General features: G+C 49.0%; 1 protein-coding gene across 1 annotated transcript in view; it reads right to left on the bottom strand.

The window, feature by feature from the left end:
- The window catches only part of LOC119393352 (zinc finger protein 771), a 105,913-nt gene that overhangs the window by 20,256 nt on the left and 71,146 nt on the right, over window positions 1-14,511 (bottom strand). Inside the window, exon 7 of the mRNA XM_037660327.2 lies at window positions 1,913-1,996. Within this exon, the coding sequence (XP_037516255.1) occupies window positions 1,913-1,996 (84 nt within the window). The remainder of the gene's footprint in view (window positions 1-1,912; window positions 1,997-14,511) is intronic.

Below are 14,511 nucleotides of genomic sequence, written 5' to 3'. Positions count from 1 at the left end.
ATGCGAAACGATGTGGGCGATCGGCGAAACACGTCAGCCTCTTCGGAAACAACCCTTACGACGCGTCAAGCGGCAGGCATAAAAACGCTTCCAACTCCCGTAACACCCCTCACGACTTTGTCTTCATAGGATACCGCATATATGGCAACAGAAACAGAGTTGGAGAAAAAGAGCGATATAGAGAAAAAGAAAGAAATAACAAACGAGAGTCAAGATTGAACGCCGTATAACACCAGAATTACTCGGCCACTTTTAGTGCGATCCTGCCGGCGGTGCTGCACTCGCCGCCCATGCGAGCGCCGTAAATGTCAGCGACGGGCCCGACTCCCGGCATCCGCTGAGGCATTCGGAACGAACGCGCAGGACTTTGCTTTGGCCCGGCGATGGCATCGTGAGGGCCCGTGTCTTCGGTTCCGATAGACTACGCGCCCAACTTTCGCTCTTTCTTTCGTTCGTTTCCTTTTTCTTTTTTTATCTTGGCTCTTCTATGCACTCGTAAACCCGGGCAAAACGTCAGGTGAACTACCTTCCCGCGCCTCTTCGAAGGTCGATGTCTGGCCTCGACTGACCGCCACCATTTCGTTCGCAGGGAGCTTATACTCGACCGACAGACAACTTTCGCCCGCACTTTTCGAAAATCGCTGCACGGCTGCTGATGCGTGAAAACATGGTGCTTCGGAAATGACTTGGATAGGCCAGGTAAACTTTCTTTCTTTCTTTCTTTCTTTCTTTCTTTCTTTCTTTCTTTCTTTCTTTCTTTCTTTCTTTCTTTCTTTCTTTCTTTCTTTCAGTTGCTGAGACCTCAGCGGCCCATTGTTGAACTTCGCCGTATAGAAGTAATGAACCGATATATATATATATATATATATATATATATATATATATATATATATATATATATATATATATATATATATATATATATATATATATATATATATATATATATATATATATATATATGTATATATATATATATATATATATATATATATATAATATATATATATATATATATATATATATATGAGACTATAAGCTTATGAAAGTAAAATCAACCTTATACATCTCTCTTGGCTTGCGCTGTTTCATATGGCTTGTAAACACCACGCGCATGTAGAGAAGTGATTTAGAATGCGTGGGTGAACGGACCTTCGGTGTAAATTTCTAGCGACGACAAGATTTTAAAGGGCACAACGCTGACAAATCATGCCTGCTCCTTTTCTTTTCATTCGCTGATGCGATTCACTTGTCTTCGTTTTTGCGCAGGTGTCGATAGATCTTTCTGAAACTATAATAATGCGCTAGAAAAACAACAAATGCTATTTTCGAGTTTGTGCTGTTAAAAAAGAGCCGACGTATATCACAATTCACGCGAGTGATAACAGTAAGGAACGATAAATTTGTTCATATCGAAGTTGGCTAGTTGGTAAACCTTAGAAGTCTAAGACGCGCTCTTACAAGCAACTTACATACCTAGCCAAATGTTGTCCGCCATAATGCCTTGCGCAAATAAAATAAATTTTCAAGCCCAACAACCTGTATCGCCTCTCTAACGTGATATAAGTTGTAGTGCATGCATGAAAGCATACTCCCTTCAACCATATTGTTTGTGTGTTGTTGTACTATGTGAAGTGCATTAGGTGTTCACAAAGACGTTTTGTTGAAAGGTAATCTATATTATTTCTGATATATATTTCTAAAATTTCCTTGAAGCTATTAGAATGAGGGCAGAATATGGATAAATTGTCGCACACAGCGCCAAAATCACCTGCGGCACATAAGCTGTCTATAATATTATGCTGGAATCTGACACCGTGTGGAATGCTCTTAAGATGTACAGCTCTGTGATACCCATTCGTGCGGGCGTGACAAGAGATGCGATCTTAATCGTGGGAGCATCACTTCATACCTTCGTGGGTTTTCAGGTGAGCTCGCAGATTGCAGGCCAAGGCGAACCTCTTTTGGCAGTACTCGCATATGTGCGGCTTATCACCTGCGACAAGTGGAAGGAGAAAAAGAGAGGAGGAGAACGAAAACGTTTAGTAGAGAAACCGACAGTGAACTGCCATATTTATAATGTACTTCATTCCTAGTTGGCTCTGCGTGTTACAATGAATGTATAGCAATAAATATCGTCATTTTCTATAACAACACGTTAGGATAATGCAGACTAACATCTTGGTCAAGTGATGAAGACTTTTAGCGCTGCACGAAATTATTTGAGGTTCTTTTGTTGGATTACCTTTTCTGAACCAACACGCCGGCGTCCGAAACTTCCTCAATGTCCTCTTATTGCAGATGATTTTTCCCATTACCATGTGTATGTATTGCTCATATGCTACCATCCGATATAATCGATGTCATTTACATCATCCGATACAGAAGTAGGTGAGATATCCGCTTGTCTTAAGACAACTAAATGCTCGTCAGTGCACCGAGTGTTGGACCACCGCGACAGAGAGGCCGACAAGCGTTCGTCGCGCCTATGCGAGAAACGATAGGACGCGTGTTTATAATCACCCCATACACGTAATGCAAAGGTGCTCGGTCAACTGAACAGTCCAGGCAATGACAAAGCAAAACGTTTTCCGAACGCGCGCTCTTGTTTTTCTAGTTTACCGCGCACGACGGCCCTGCCATGCCACGCATCCCCGTTGTCTCCACTTCCCCGCAACCACCTCACGTACGACGAGCAAGCATCGCTGACAAGCGCAGCCTCGATTCGCCCCAACGCAAACCGAGCGCGTGTTTGCTGCGCGTCCGCCTGTGCTAGCGAATGATGATGGCGGCGCGTGCTGCGTGGGAGGAACGAGAGGCCAAGCGACGACGACCCTGCATGTCGACGGCACGCGCTGATCTTTCGGGTAGCGCCCGGACACACACGCAAATACGAGAGCGGAGGGGTGAATTGCAGCGGGGCAGTGGCAAGTCGGTTTCCCGGCCTCGCATCGAGGGGGGAAACGTCGCGCGCACGCACGTTCAAACGCTCGCTTCGTCTGAAGCAGCCCAGCGGCAGCCAACGACTCGTCTTCGCTATATCTACACGCCTAAAGAGCCACGCGCTGCAGACGCCCCCGTGCATTGCGCGGTGGAACGCCGTGAGTGACGAGTGTGCCGTGCCCCCCGGCATATTCCGTAGAAACAAAGGCGCGCTCGCGGCCGCCGCAACAGATGGGCGATTTAACCCGTGACGAGTGCCCCGCGTGTACGTGTATGCATGCTGCGGCGAATGTTCGCTACACTTCCGGGGCAGGGTGGAGGGAGCCGCACGCACCCGACCTGGCGCGTGCGTGTCTTCCAGACAACGAGTGCAGCGTCCTAGAAGACGCACATTCTCGTGAGTTGTTATCGATAGTATTGATGGTAAAAAGAATGCTAATCTTGCTGTTGTTAATCGCCAGAGGGAGCGCTGCATGTTTCAACAGTTCCTCTCTCAATTTGGTAGGAATGAAATCTTACGAAATTGTCAAGTTCTCCATGCACGTATACATAAGCTTGAATTCAGCTTCAAATAAAGCTTTCAGTTGTAAATGCTCATGTGCTTTACGGCGCAACCATGTGACCCATTTTCCGTAATAAACGTGACTAGCACTCAGAATCGCGAGTTGGCCTAGTTGGTGGATGTTCATCGTAAAATAATTGACAGCGCAACGGGTTAAACACGAACAGAAAGCAACGCGGTGTCAGCGCGGTGTCCTTTTCTTCTTTCTGTCCGTGTTTAACCCGTTGCGCTGTCAATTATTTTACGGTGAATAGCACTGTTCGCAAAGTATTCCCATATTCTGTATGAGCGAAAGTATCTCCTTCTGTCCCCCCTTACCCCTTCCCCAGTGCAGGGTAGCAAAACGAAAAACTTTCTTCTGATTATCCTCCCTGCCTTTCACTTAACCTTTCTCTCTCGCTCTCTCTTACCTGTCACGGTTACGGTCACCTGGACCGTTGTTACTAGTGCCCAATAAAACTCCCTGCGTGGTAATTGTTGTCATGTATGCTCCCGGCCAGACGGGCTTCCGTTCAACTTTGACTTGAGTGATAAGTATTGCAGTAAGACGTAATGACAGTACCAGTGCACTTAATTTTTTCTAACAGGTCATAATCAACAAGCTTGATTAGGTGGTTCATTACAACGTCTAGCAGGCCAATGGGAACTATAGCTCAGGGCGAACTCTCTGCCTTCACCTAAACTGTCTTTGTCTCTATCTGTCTCTGGCGGTGCAACCGCCTAATGAGGTAAGAATTTTCTCTCCTCTGCATCACCTCGAGATGTCAGGCATGGTTCTGTTCCCGATATTTCTCGCGGGTTAACTTTCAATAGCATATATTTGTAGTCATCTTCAAAAGCAGAAACACTTTTCCTGCTTTTTCCCACGCAACCAAAACCCAGAGGTGGCCCGTGCTGGCTTCCACAATTGTTATGATGCTCCATACCGGCATGCAGAATAAACTGCATGTTGAAATAGCTACACATCTTACATGTAGCCTTCTTCCACACGTCTTGAGTTCAACAAGTGCTGTAACCAACTGCCGCCAGCGCCGGGGAAGCGCACGTTCACAAGCTATATGCTGTCCAGCGCTTATACGCATGCCTCACAACCAGTGGAGCGAAACGACGCCGTACTGCTCAGTGCGTTCCGACAGAGCGCGTCCGAGGACAGCGCGCGCACCAAACCCGCTCTCCTATATATATATAAATACGCGACTGTGCAAGGGGGCAGTAGCATGTGCAAGCAGCAGTAGCGAGTTTCAACGGTCGGAGCACGCGAGCGCCTCATTTATTGTAATCGGAGGGAAGCGCCGAGAGGTGAGCCGTAGAAGAGAAGAGAGCGAAAAAAATTGCCTCGCTGCGCAGCGTGCATCGACGGCGAGAACATGCGCGAGAAGGTAGCGCGGGGAAGAGGAGGCGACAGGCAGGAGCCACCCGTATTACACGCACAAACACGCGCACACGCACGCACGCACAGTTGAAGGGGCGGCGGTGGTTATAGGGCCGTGGCGACGCCGCTGGTGGAAATTTCGGCGACGACCACCGCCTCGGGAGTGTGCCGGCCGGCCGGTCGCCGCAGCGGCTCGTCTACGCTATCGAGGCGACATCTTGGCGACGACCGTCGTGCACCACCCCCCTCTTCCCCTCCTTCCAATACCCCGAGCCCGTCTGGACACCAAAATGGCCGTCGATCATCATCGGAGAGGAGGAGGCAGGCCCGAGGCTTGCTCGGGCCGAAACGAGACACACCATCCTCCACCGGCCGCACTCTTTCGGCCACAGTCGGTTGTGTCGCATCGCCAAGCTCATCGCCCGGGGCGCACCTTATTTTTGTTGTTTTAGAGTCGTAGCAATTAACCGGCGCGGGGATCAAAAACAGAAGAAAACATAAGATGGTCGCACAGCGAAGAAGGGGACGAAGAAGAACGAGCCCTGAGGGGTGGGATGTTCTGGCGAGGGGACACATTTGGCCGGGGCTCTATGGTTATGTCGCGGCCGCGCCCTCTCATCAGGGATGCGCTGCAGAAGGAAGAGCGCTTTGGGCAAGGCTTTGGCGGAGAACGCGCCCGACGCGCGCTCCAGCACACGCCGCTGTGTTGTCCAGGAGAGGCAGCCTCTTCGTGTCGCTGGCTCAATTTTCGTGGCCTCGCGCAGCGCGACCCGCCAGGGTGACGCCCAGAGTTCGCGGGCCCGACTGGCGCCGGCGCGTGCGTCCTGCGGGAGAGGGCGAGCAGGGGCCAACCTGCATGTACTGCACATCGTCTGGAGGCCGTCCAGTGACGATAGTTCACGTCCGAACGATAATGACACGCAGAAACACCGGTGTTAACGTGCATAAGGCCAGTGTCGGTGCAAGGTGTGCAGGGAACCCGCACCGTAATTTGGTAGTCATAAATCAGGTTTACAATTTATTAAGCTTACTGTTCTGCGCCTAAAAGCAATCTACAGGGCGTGACCTAACCAGGTTGTGCAACACAGCTGTCATTTTCAATACAAAAGCATACTATAGTTGGAGTTAACTGTACTTTTGTAAGTTGCTTTTATGATGGACATGATTAATACCCTGGACAAGTTTTCAGAAGTTACCAGACCATGGTAATTGTTTTAGAAATGAATGGAGGCGAAGAAGCGAAGTGTCTGCTTCCGCCTCATGTGTCACTCGTTTGTTTATAGCGTGAGGTTTGCTTTCAAGTTTCTCAGGTTGTACTGTAGGCTGGCTGTAACCAGGTGCGTAAAATTTTAAAAACTGATTTCTAGGCTCTCTCTTTTGTAACATAGGCGCATGTGTATCATCCAGCAGGAAAACAAAAACACGGCAAAGCGAAATACGGAAAAATAGCAGTGTCTGATAATCATGCGTAATTCAAGTTCCTCTAATATTTTTATTATTCTTTTTGCCTTCACGAGCGTATAAGGGTGGCCAGCCTTCCTGGCTAACTTGCCCGCCGTCTCTCCATCCTCCTCTCTCTCTACCTCCAGTCCTCTATTAGATTATTCTTGCACGGAAAGCTTGCTAAGCGGTGATATGTCTGTCGCGTCCTCGTGGTCTGCAAATCTTCTCTATGTATAACACATTACGTGTTTGTAATCGTGGGGGCAACGTCATGCAGCGCTGCTAGTTCCCTCAAAAAATTGCCAGTACTGCAAAAAAAAAAAGAAAGAAACTGAAGGAAGAGAGTGTGAAAGAAAGAGAAGACGAAGGGATGGAATATAGAAGAAAATGAAAATTCCCCCAGACGTATCGGGCAGAAGGTCGCTAATGCCAGGTTATAAAACACTCTCGCGTCGTGCGTGCGCCCTGAAGCGGCCACCTCTCGCAACCACCTGCAGAAGAGGACACGAGGAACCGAAACCACCTGCGCATTTTCGGGCTCCAAGCGAAGGCCGGAGCCAAAGCTACGCCCGGTGGCACGGGATGGAACGCACCGCGATTGTTGCTGCACATACGTGTATATGTACACCCGAGAGCGACAATGCCGGCGGACCCTGCAATTTCGATCCTTCGACCACGCTCGGTCGCCTCCTCCCGGTGCTGAACGCACGCGCTGAGAGTGCGCGAAGTCGACAACGATGACGACGCCGCCGAAGGTCTCGTATGCGTGGCGAAGGTGCCGGGCACTGCCGCGACGCTCGTCAATCGAGGCGCCTATTTGGCCTCGCGAGAGCCGATCGAGCACCCATTTTGGGGTGGATAGAAAACCACGGCGGTTGCGGTTGAGAAAAACATCGAGCATGTTATTTCTTGGCTTCGAAGACTGTCCTTCCACTGTCCGCGTATCAGTATGTCTATGCCTGGCAGTCGAGCGCTATAGACACCGTTGTTTTGTGTCCTTCGAGCCAGGTATATATAGGCAGTCTTCTTGGGAGGACACAGTAGGTCCGCACGAGACAGCTGTGATGTAGAGAGGGAAGGAGAGAGAGCACGACAAAACTGTCGGTGGGTATATTGATAGTATCATTTATACTTTTCGTTTACAGTGAGAAGGAAACTAGCAGGGACAGTCAATCGACAGGAAGTCCAGGGGTGTCGAATCTTCTCTTTCGCCCGTATATGTGCATTGTTTCTACGCTTTCTGCCAACGTGGCTTCCGCACGACCAGAGTGCTTGCGAGTTCCTTACATCTTTGCGTAACCGCAGTGGTAAGAACTTTCCCAATTCAAAGCGTGAGTAAAGACTTAGACGACATACTGTCCTCGCTACACGAATTGTATCATATGATCCTACTCTGGCTTTCTACCTTTCTCATTTAGTTTCACTACTACAGATCATATCAAATAAGTTTGCAAAGTGAGATACGTGAAAGACAGTTACAGTTATTGTTATTTCCATGAGTTTCAATGAAAGATTGCAGCACTCGAGGCTGCGACTCTTACTCCATACTTCCATACCCACAAGCAGCTATTGTCACGTAGTTTCTTATGGATACAGTAGCGAATACCTGTGCGTACTCACCATTAGCTATGCACATATGCACATTGCAGCTTTTACTTGCCACTGCTGAACCCCCTCACAGTGGTATAGGGCAAGCGGGTTAGCGTGCGTTGAAGAATGGCAGTGGGCGGCGTCTAGGAAGAAGAATCATTTGTGCGCTCTTCTCTAATGCCAGGCGACTAGTCCCTGGGTATTTCGCAAGGAAGCAGCATCCTTTCGAAAGAAACAATGTACGCAGTACATACGCCAACGCCATAGAGGACTCCACGATTTACAGAAGGAAGCGACCAGCAAAACAGATCAAAACGAATAAACGACGAAAGCGAAAGGCCGAAGTGGGACCACGCGCGTGGCTCGTGTAGCGCGAGCAAAACTGTGATACGTCAGGGAGAAAAGAGCAAAAGGGAAAAATAAACAAAGAAAAACGCGCCCCGCTCGCTTGATGCTGCAGCAGCGCGTGTAATGTTATTCACGCTGAATTGCGCCCTGCGCGCGCGCGCGCAACAGGTTTCACCTCTTTTGGAGCACGCGCCGTCCCGTCTCCGCGAACAGTGGGCGCCATAGACCCGCGTGGCACAAAGCACTCTGACCCAGTGAGGCGACGTGCTGGGGGACGCAGGAAGCATATGAGGTGAACGAGAGAGTCCTTGCATCGACGGGTGCTCGAGTCGGGTAATTGCGAGAATGCGTCTCGCGAGCGAGCGAGCTCGCGCGGCGGCGGCGTTATGTATACGAGCACTTAACTTGTCACTCCGCAATAATGCGCTTTCCGGGCCCGGCAAAAGGATATGCGCCTTCTCTTATAACACTGACACCGGAGTTGCGAGATGGCATGCGACATTGTGCGTTCGTGTATTCGTACAGGTACACGGGCGCGATTCGCGCTGTTCCCGAGCTACTCAACTCGCTGCCGATCTATCGGAAGGCGTGGAGGGAAAGGGAGAAAGAAATTACATAGCGTTTCGAGCAGGGGGCGACGTTTGATTTCGCTGGTGTAAAGCAGGGCTTTGAAGAGTTGCTACGCCGGCGACCTCACCCCCTTCCTTCGTGCCTCTCCCTCGATGGCGTTTCGGTGAACTGTATCATTGACTCCTGGCGACGCGGTTGCCCCGCTGTCTCGCTCTCTGAAGATCAATGCGTGTCGACTGCTTTGCCTTGAGCGAAGGGAGCGCGGAGGAATTCGTTTTTCGTATACCAGATACCGCCGTATGGAAGAACGCTCGCATTGGACCTGACGTTTCGGGCGCGAGCACACAAAAGCTTTCCTGTAATCTCGTACCGCCCCAAGACCCTTTGTACTCCACGGAGGAAACATCAGTTTTGGAATGTGGTAGCTGGTGAATAAAGCGAAGTGACTGCATAGCGCTCCGCTATGCCCTATGGTTTCGAATACCGGTTCGAATACCTTAACACCGGTGTTCACCGGTGTTAAGGGCGTCATTGTGGATAGCTAATCCACAGTCATTTGTTGAGGGTACTTACTTATCGTCGGAAGCAAAGTTGGGGAATCTTCTACGAAGCTTTACCGCCAGTTATGTATATACGTCTACCCCCTCTGGCGTGAACAATGAAGAAAAATACGAATTGGTGTTTTGCAACGTCGAGAGTTCATGGACAGACAATAGACAGCATACTGTCTAGGTTTTTTTTAGGTCAGCATGGGTCCTAATGTCAAACTCAAATATATGCAGGTGTCGAACGAAAATGAAACAGAATTCTTTCCTGATCGTTGGCTCTAACGTTTTTTTTCTTTAGGGTCAGGCAAGTATGAAACCCTGATTATTACGTTATGTTGTGCTGTGTGTACATCGGCGCGGGGTGTGCGGCTCGTATGCATACCCGCTTACACTTTGGTTGGCATTTTTTTTTTTTTTTGCCAATGGGCACGAAAAGTTCTCGATTACTTTGGTGTACGTGGACAGAATATTATAACAACCACCGCTTTAGGAAGCTGAAATAATATGGGACTTGAGTATAATCACATTGGCAATGCCAAAGCGTCATTATGTGCGTGTGAATACACACCACCTTCTCTACATTATCGCTGCTTTCCATCCATAATTTCCATTGAGTAACAAGAGTGGCGCCAACAGAAGCTTTGCAACTATCCAAGGCAGTCTAGCTCGAGCCACGATGTTTGCTTTATATGTTTTAAATCAATTATTTCCCGATATATACATGCAGGCGTGTCATGATTGGCTACATTTCTGACGAAATCGACATAAACAGGGCAACGTTTCGCCGGCCCTTTCCACCGATCCTGGCTTCAAGCCACGATATCCGCGCCGACATTTCTCCAAGTTCGAAGAAACGAATATCTATCTGTTCGCATCGGAATGTGTGGACAGCCCGACACACCGAGTCTTGTCTATGATGCTCATTAGGAACCCAACGCTATCGTAATTTCCCATCTTGGCGCGCCTCTGCGGCGCACAAACATGCTATAGCACGTTTATCGAAATCTCGTACGCAGCACGAGCTCTCGCTATAGTGGTTAACGCAAAAATCCAATCGGGGACGTGCACGTGATTTCCACTCCTTTCGTGCCGTCGCCGCACGCAAATTGCGCACCACCTTCCCGCCCACGCGGCGTGCCGTGGTGGGACAGGCACCTTGGTGTCAAAACCGGGAAAATGGCCGCCCACTCGACCAAAAAGACGTCGACGATATAGCGACGATGTTGCACGCAGTCGCACGCCCTCGGGCAGTCTCGCTTTCGCGAGGGGGAGAGAAAGAGACGGCTTGCCTGCGCATGCCTTCCCGTCGGGCTCGCGGGCATAAAGTAATTAGTGCCGACGGAGAATTGCCCGCTTTTTCTTCAGCTCAGCAGCGACGGGCGGGCGGGCGTTTCACGCTAGCGGTAACGCATCGTCGCCTCCACGTCGAGCCAGATTTCGCTGCGCGAAGCTCGCGCGCAAGCTTTGCGGAGTCTGCAGCGATAAGCAACGACCAACACCGTTTACCGTTCGCTTGCTTCTCTGCCTTGCCTGCCCTTCTCTGTGTGATGCATGAAGACATTAAAAAAAAGGAACAAGCTCGAGAGATGTTGGAGATCTTCGCTGTGCACGTCCGCGGAGATGTTCATGTTACTGCATGCAGCGCTGCCATGCAACCGAATCACCACTGGCGTGCACACAGTGGCGGCATAAGGGATGGTCGCCCCCCTCTCATCAGCTAACGAGGGCGCCAAGTTGGAGGTTTTTCACAATAATTGTGTCTAAGGACACTTGTTGTTGCATTCCAAGAACTGTTTACTTCCCACGTTTACAACCGAAAAGCGAGGACCAATGCTAGGGCATCCCGAGCAGCACTTCATAACTTCATTTCCATTTTTGCGTGTATTACGAAGCTTCTGTTCATTCGGACTCGAACAAAGGAGGAAGGGGGGCGCTGCGGTAAAACTTGGCCCCCCTAATGGAGAAGCCTGCGCACGCCTATGCGAATCACGGAATAACTGCAGGCGTTCTATCCACCGGCGCCGCCTGGACTGTGCAGCGATGGCGGCGACAGACTGGCGTCGTATACAGCGGCGACAGAAGTAGTAATCCGTTAAATCCCTTTTATTGGCTACGCAACAGAGGGACCCGGAGCCGAGATGGACACACAGGAAGCCACACTAACGGGACTTAAAGCAGAGCGGATGAAACCACCCTTCGGAAGGGGGGGGGGGGGGAGGAGGAAAGAACAGGAAGGACTTGTAGCAAGGGGAGAGAGAGGGGAGGCTGCCGGCCGTCGCCGAGTGGCCGGCTATCTTTTCAGATTGCGTCTAATTGCTGCCAATGGGCCCTGTACTATATTTGAGTGTTTGGAACGGTAAACTGCCGCACTTTGCAGCGGCGGCGGACGCGTTCCTGCTGATATGGCAGCGGCGGCCAAGACACCCGCGGCAACGGCGCGGCGATGACGACGGTCGCTGAAGCTTTTAAGCCGCCACAGCACGAAGGAAGACAATTACACGATGAGCTGCGAGGATAGTGGACGCGTCGTTATCGCCGAACAATCCGCCGCACACACACGCACACACTCTAGTTTACAGTCCGTACGGAGTCGTTCATGGTTCTTTTGCGCGACGAGCCCGTGCACGGCTGCGTCCTCCCTGCCATTCGGGGGTCGCTCTTTCATACATGTTTTACGATCTGGGATTAACGAGACGCGACTCTCACGGACTCTATACACACTCGCAGAGACAAGAAGTGCTGCGCACTGAGGCACCACCATACTTGAGCTGTTTAGAACGATTGCCATCCTACGGCGCGCAGCCGTACAGAGACTGCGCGACTAGTGCGTCAGCACATTTGAGACGCTGCGTGCGCGGAGTAAAAACGCTGTCGCCAGGTTGCTGCCTTCGCGCGGTCGCGATTACAAGAGGCGCGAATTGCTTGGTCTTAACGACAGGCCTGTTGGGCGTGTACGTGGTCACGGCTGAAGTGTTAGCGCCACGTGGGAATCCGTGAGCCCCCTCTACGACACGGCGTGAGGTGTAGAGCTTTATAAATCCAGAAACATTTTTTTTATCAATGAGAAGCTATGCTATTAACACTCTGACGTGATTTAGTAGTAACGTTAGAAACAGTTAGACAAAAGAGTACTAAAATCACATAAAAGAGCTAGCAACCAACGTTTTTCAAGAATCGACCTAGAAAAAAAAAGCACAAAATGCTATCGCCGAACAACAAACACGAAAGGAGAGAGAGAGAGAAAAAAACAAGGGAAGTACACGAAAGGAAGTTCCCATTGTGCTATGCACCTACGCTAAGTGACTAGCTTGCAGCAAAATAATAAAGTACGTAGTAATAATACGTGCGGAAAGGGGCTATATTATACAAGCTATACCGCTTTCAATTCAAGCCACTAAGAATCCATTATTATTATTACACGTGGTTTTCCATTGCGCCTTACACACGTGGAAGAAAAGCGTGTGCAAGCTCAGTCGTAATAGCACCTGCCGGCAGCCATTGTCCACTGCAATCTGTGTTTTACGTGATTATTATTATTATTATTATTATTATTATTATTATTATTATTATTATTATTATTATTATTATTATTATTATTATTATTATATTATTATTATTATTATTATCTTTGTTTTTAAACAAATAGATAAACTACGCACGTAAATGAACGCGAAACGAATTACACTGTCCTACCTTCTTTTTTTTCTGAGATGGCTTTAATCCATAGTCCTGTAGGCGCAACCTTTTCTTCCATTCTCTTTGTCTGAGCTTAACGTCGAGACTTCCGTGTCCTGCTTTCGCGTAAGATTATAGCGCTGTGTCAGCCTCTTAGTACACCCTTAAACAGGTCACGCTTAAAGTGCTGGATGTAGCCAGGTAACCGGACATTTTTCGTCTGGTTTCCTGGACATAGCCAGTATTTAACCAAGACCTGATTAAGAGTGTATGTTACCACACCTCCGCATCTTGAACGCAGAGACGTCGTAGCCTCTTCTGCCCAGCTTCTGAGGGTAACCGAAAGGTCTCGGCAAGACTATAGCTATTACCTCTCAAGACTGCTCGTAACCTGCACCGTAACTACTGTTTTCTCCTTCCACGACGCACCTCAGGGCTATAGCTGCGTGAGACAACGCTTCGTTTCCTTAACTGAAAGCTGTCACACTCTGTGAAAAACGTTCGTGACCCGGCAGCTGTAATCTGTGAACTGAGCTGTGCAGATTACAATCCAGTCGTATTGTGTTACACTTTGTGTTACACGACGCAACTAACTCTTAAACTAACTAGTAGCCTTGGCCGAGACATTGAATTCAGTTAGCGAAGTGCAGTCTTACAAAGCCCCCTGTTGCTCTGCTCAGAATACTTGTAATTCCTCATTTTATTAATAACGAGGTTCCATTCGTTTAATAAATCATTGGCATATTACAGTGAAACTGCGCCAAAGTATCGCGCATAAATGAAAAAGGAATGCAGGGAATGCCACTTAATACTCAAGTTAAAACTACAGATTTTTCATTGAAAAGGTAAGCGCGAAAAATAGACAGATCGTGCTACATGGGCCCACGCGACTAGATATGCAAGTAACGTGACAGTATAACGTCTGTACAGGTACCGTTTCGTCAACTTTCCGAAACAATAAGATGCCTTCCCTGAGCCTTTCGGCCGCTTCATTTACTCTGTACATGTGGTCTGCACACCTCCTCCTATTCCTCTATCCTACAACCTTATACGTAGACGCACAAATGTACACAATTTAAATTACTTTAGAGAATCAGTATTGTTTCACCTGAACTTCAACAGGGCTCCGTCGCTCCCTTTTTCCTCCTTCCCTCGTTTCCTCCTTCTTTTCTTTCTCTTTTTTCAGTTCATTTGGTGTTACCTATGTATTAAAGGCAGGCGATGCACTAAAAGTTTTTTTACACGCTCAATCTAGACAGCAGTAACCGAGGGAGGATACTCACTTTTGAACAATTGTCACAAGTCATTTTCCGATGCAATGCCTCTGAGGAATAAAATAAAAGTAAGCAAAGCACACGACCATGCATTTCAGCAGGAAAAAAGCGAGGGTCGCCCTCATGCAGCCCATATGCGCAGCATGCGAGGGCGAAAGAGATGGGTTTATCCGGCAACGGACGACT

Source organism: Rhipicephalus sanguineus, chromosome 5, assembly GCF_013339695.2.
Source record: "Rhipicephalus sanguineus isolate Rsan-2018 chromosome 5, BIME_Rsan_1.4, whole genome shotgun sequence".
Classification (NCBI taxonomy): domain Eukaryota; kingdom Metazoa; phylum Arthropoda; class Arachnida; order Ixodida; family Ixodidae; genus Rhipicephalus; species Rhipicephalus sanguineus.
The sequence above is the reverse complement of the archived record's forward strand: the minus strand, read 5'-3'. Positions and strand labels throughout refer to the sequence as shown.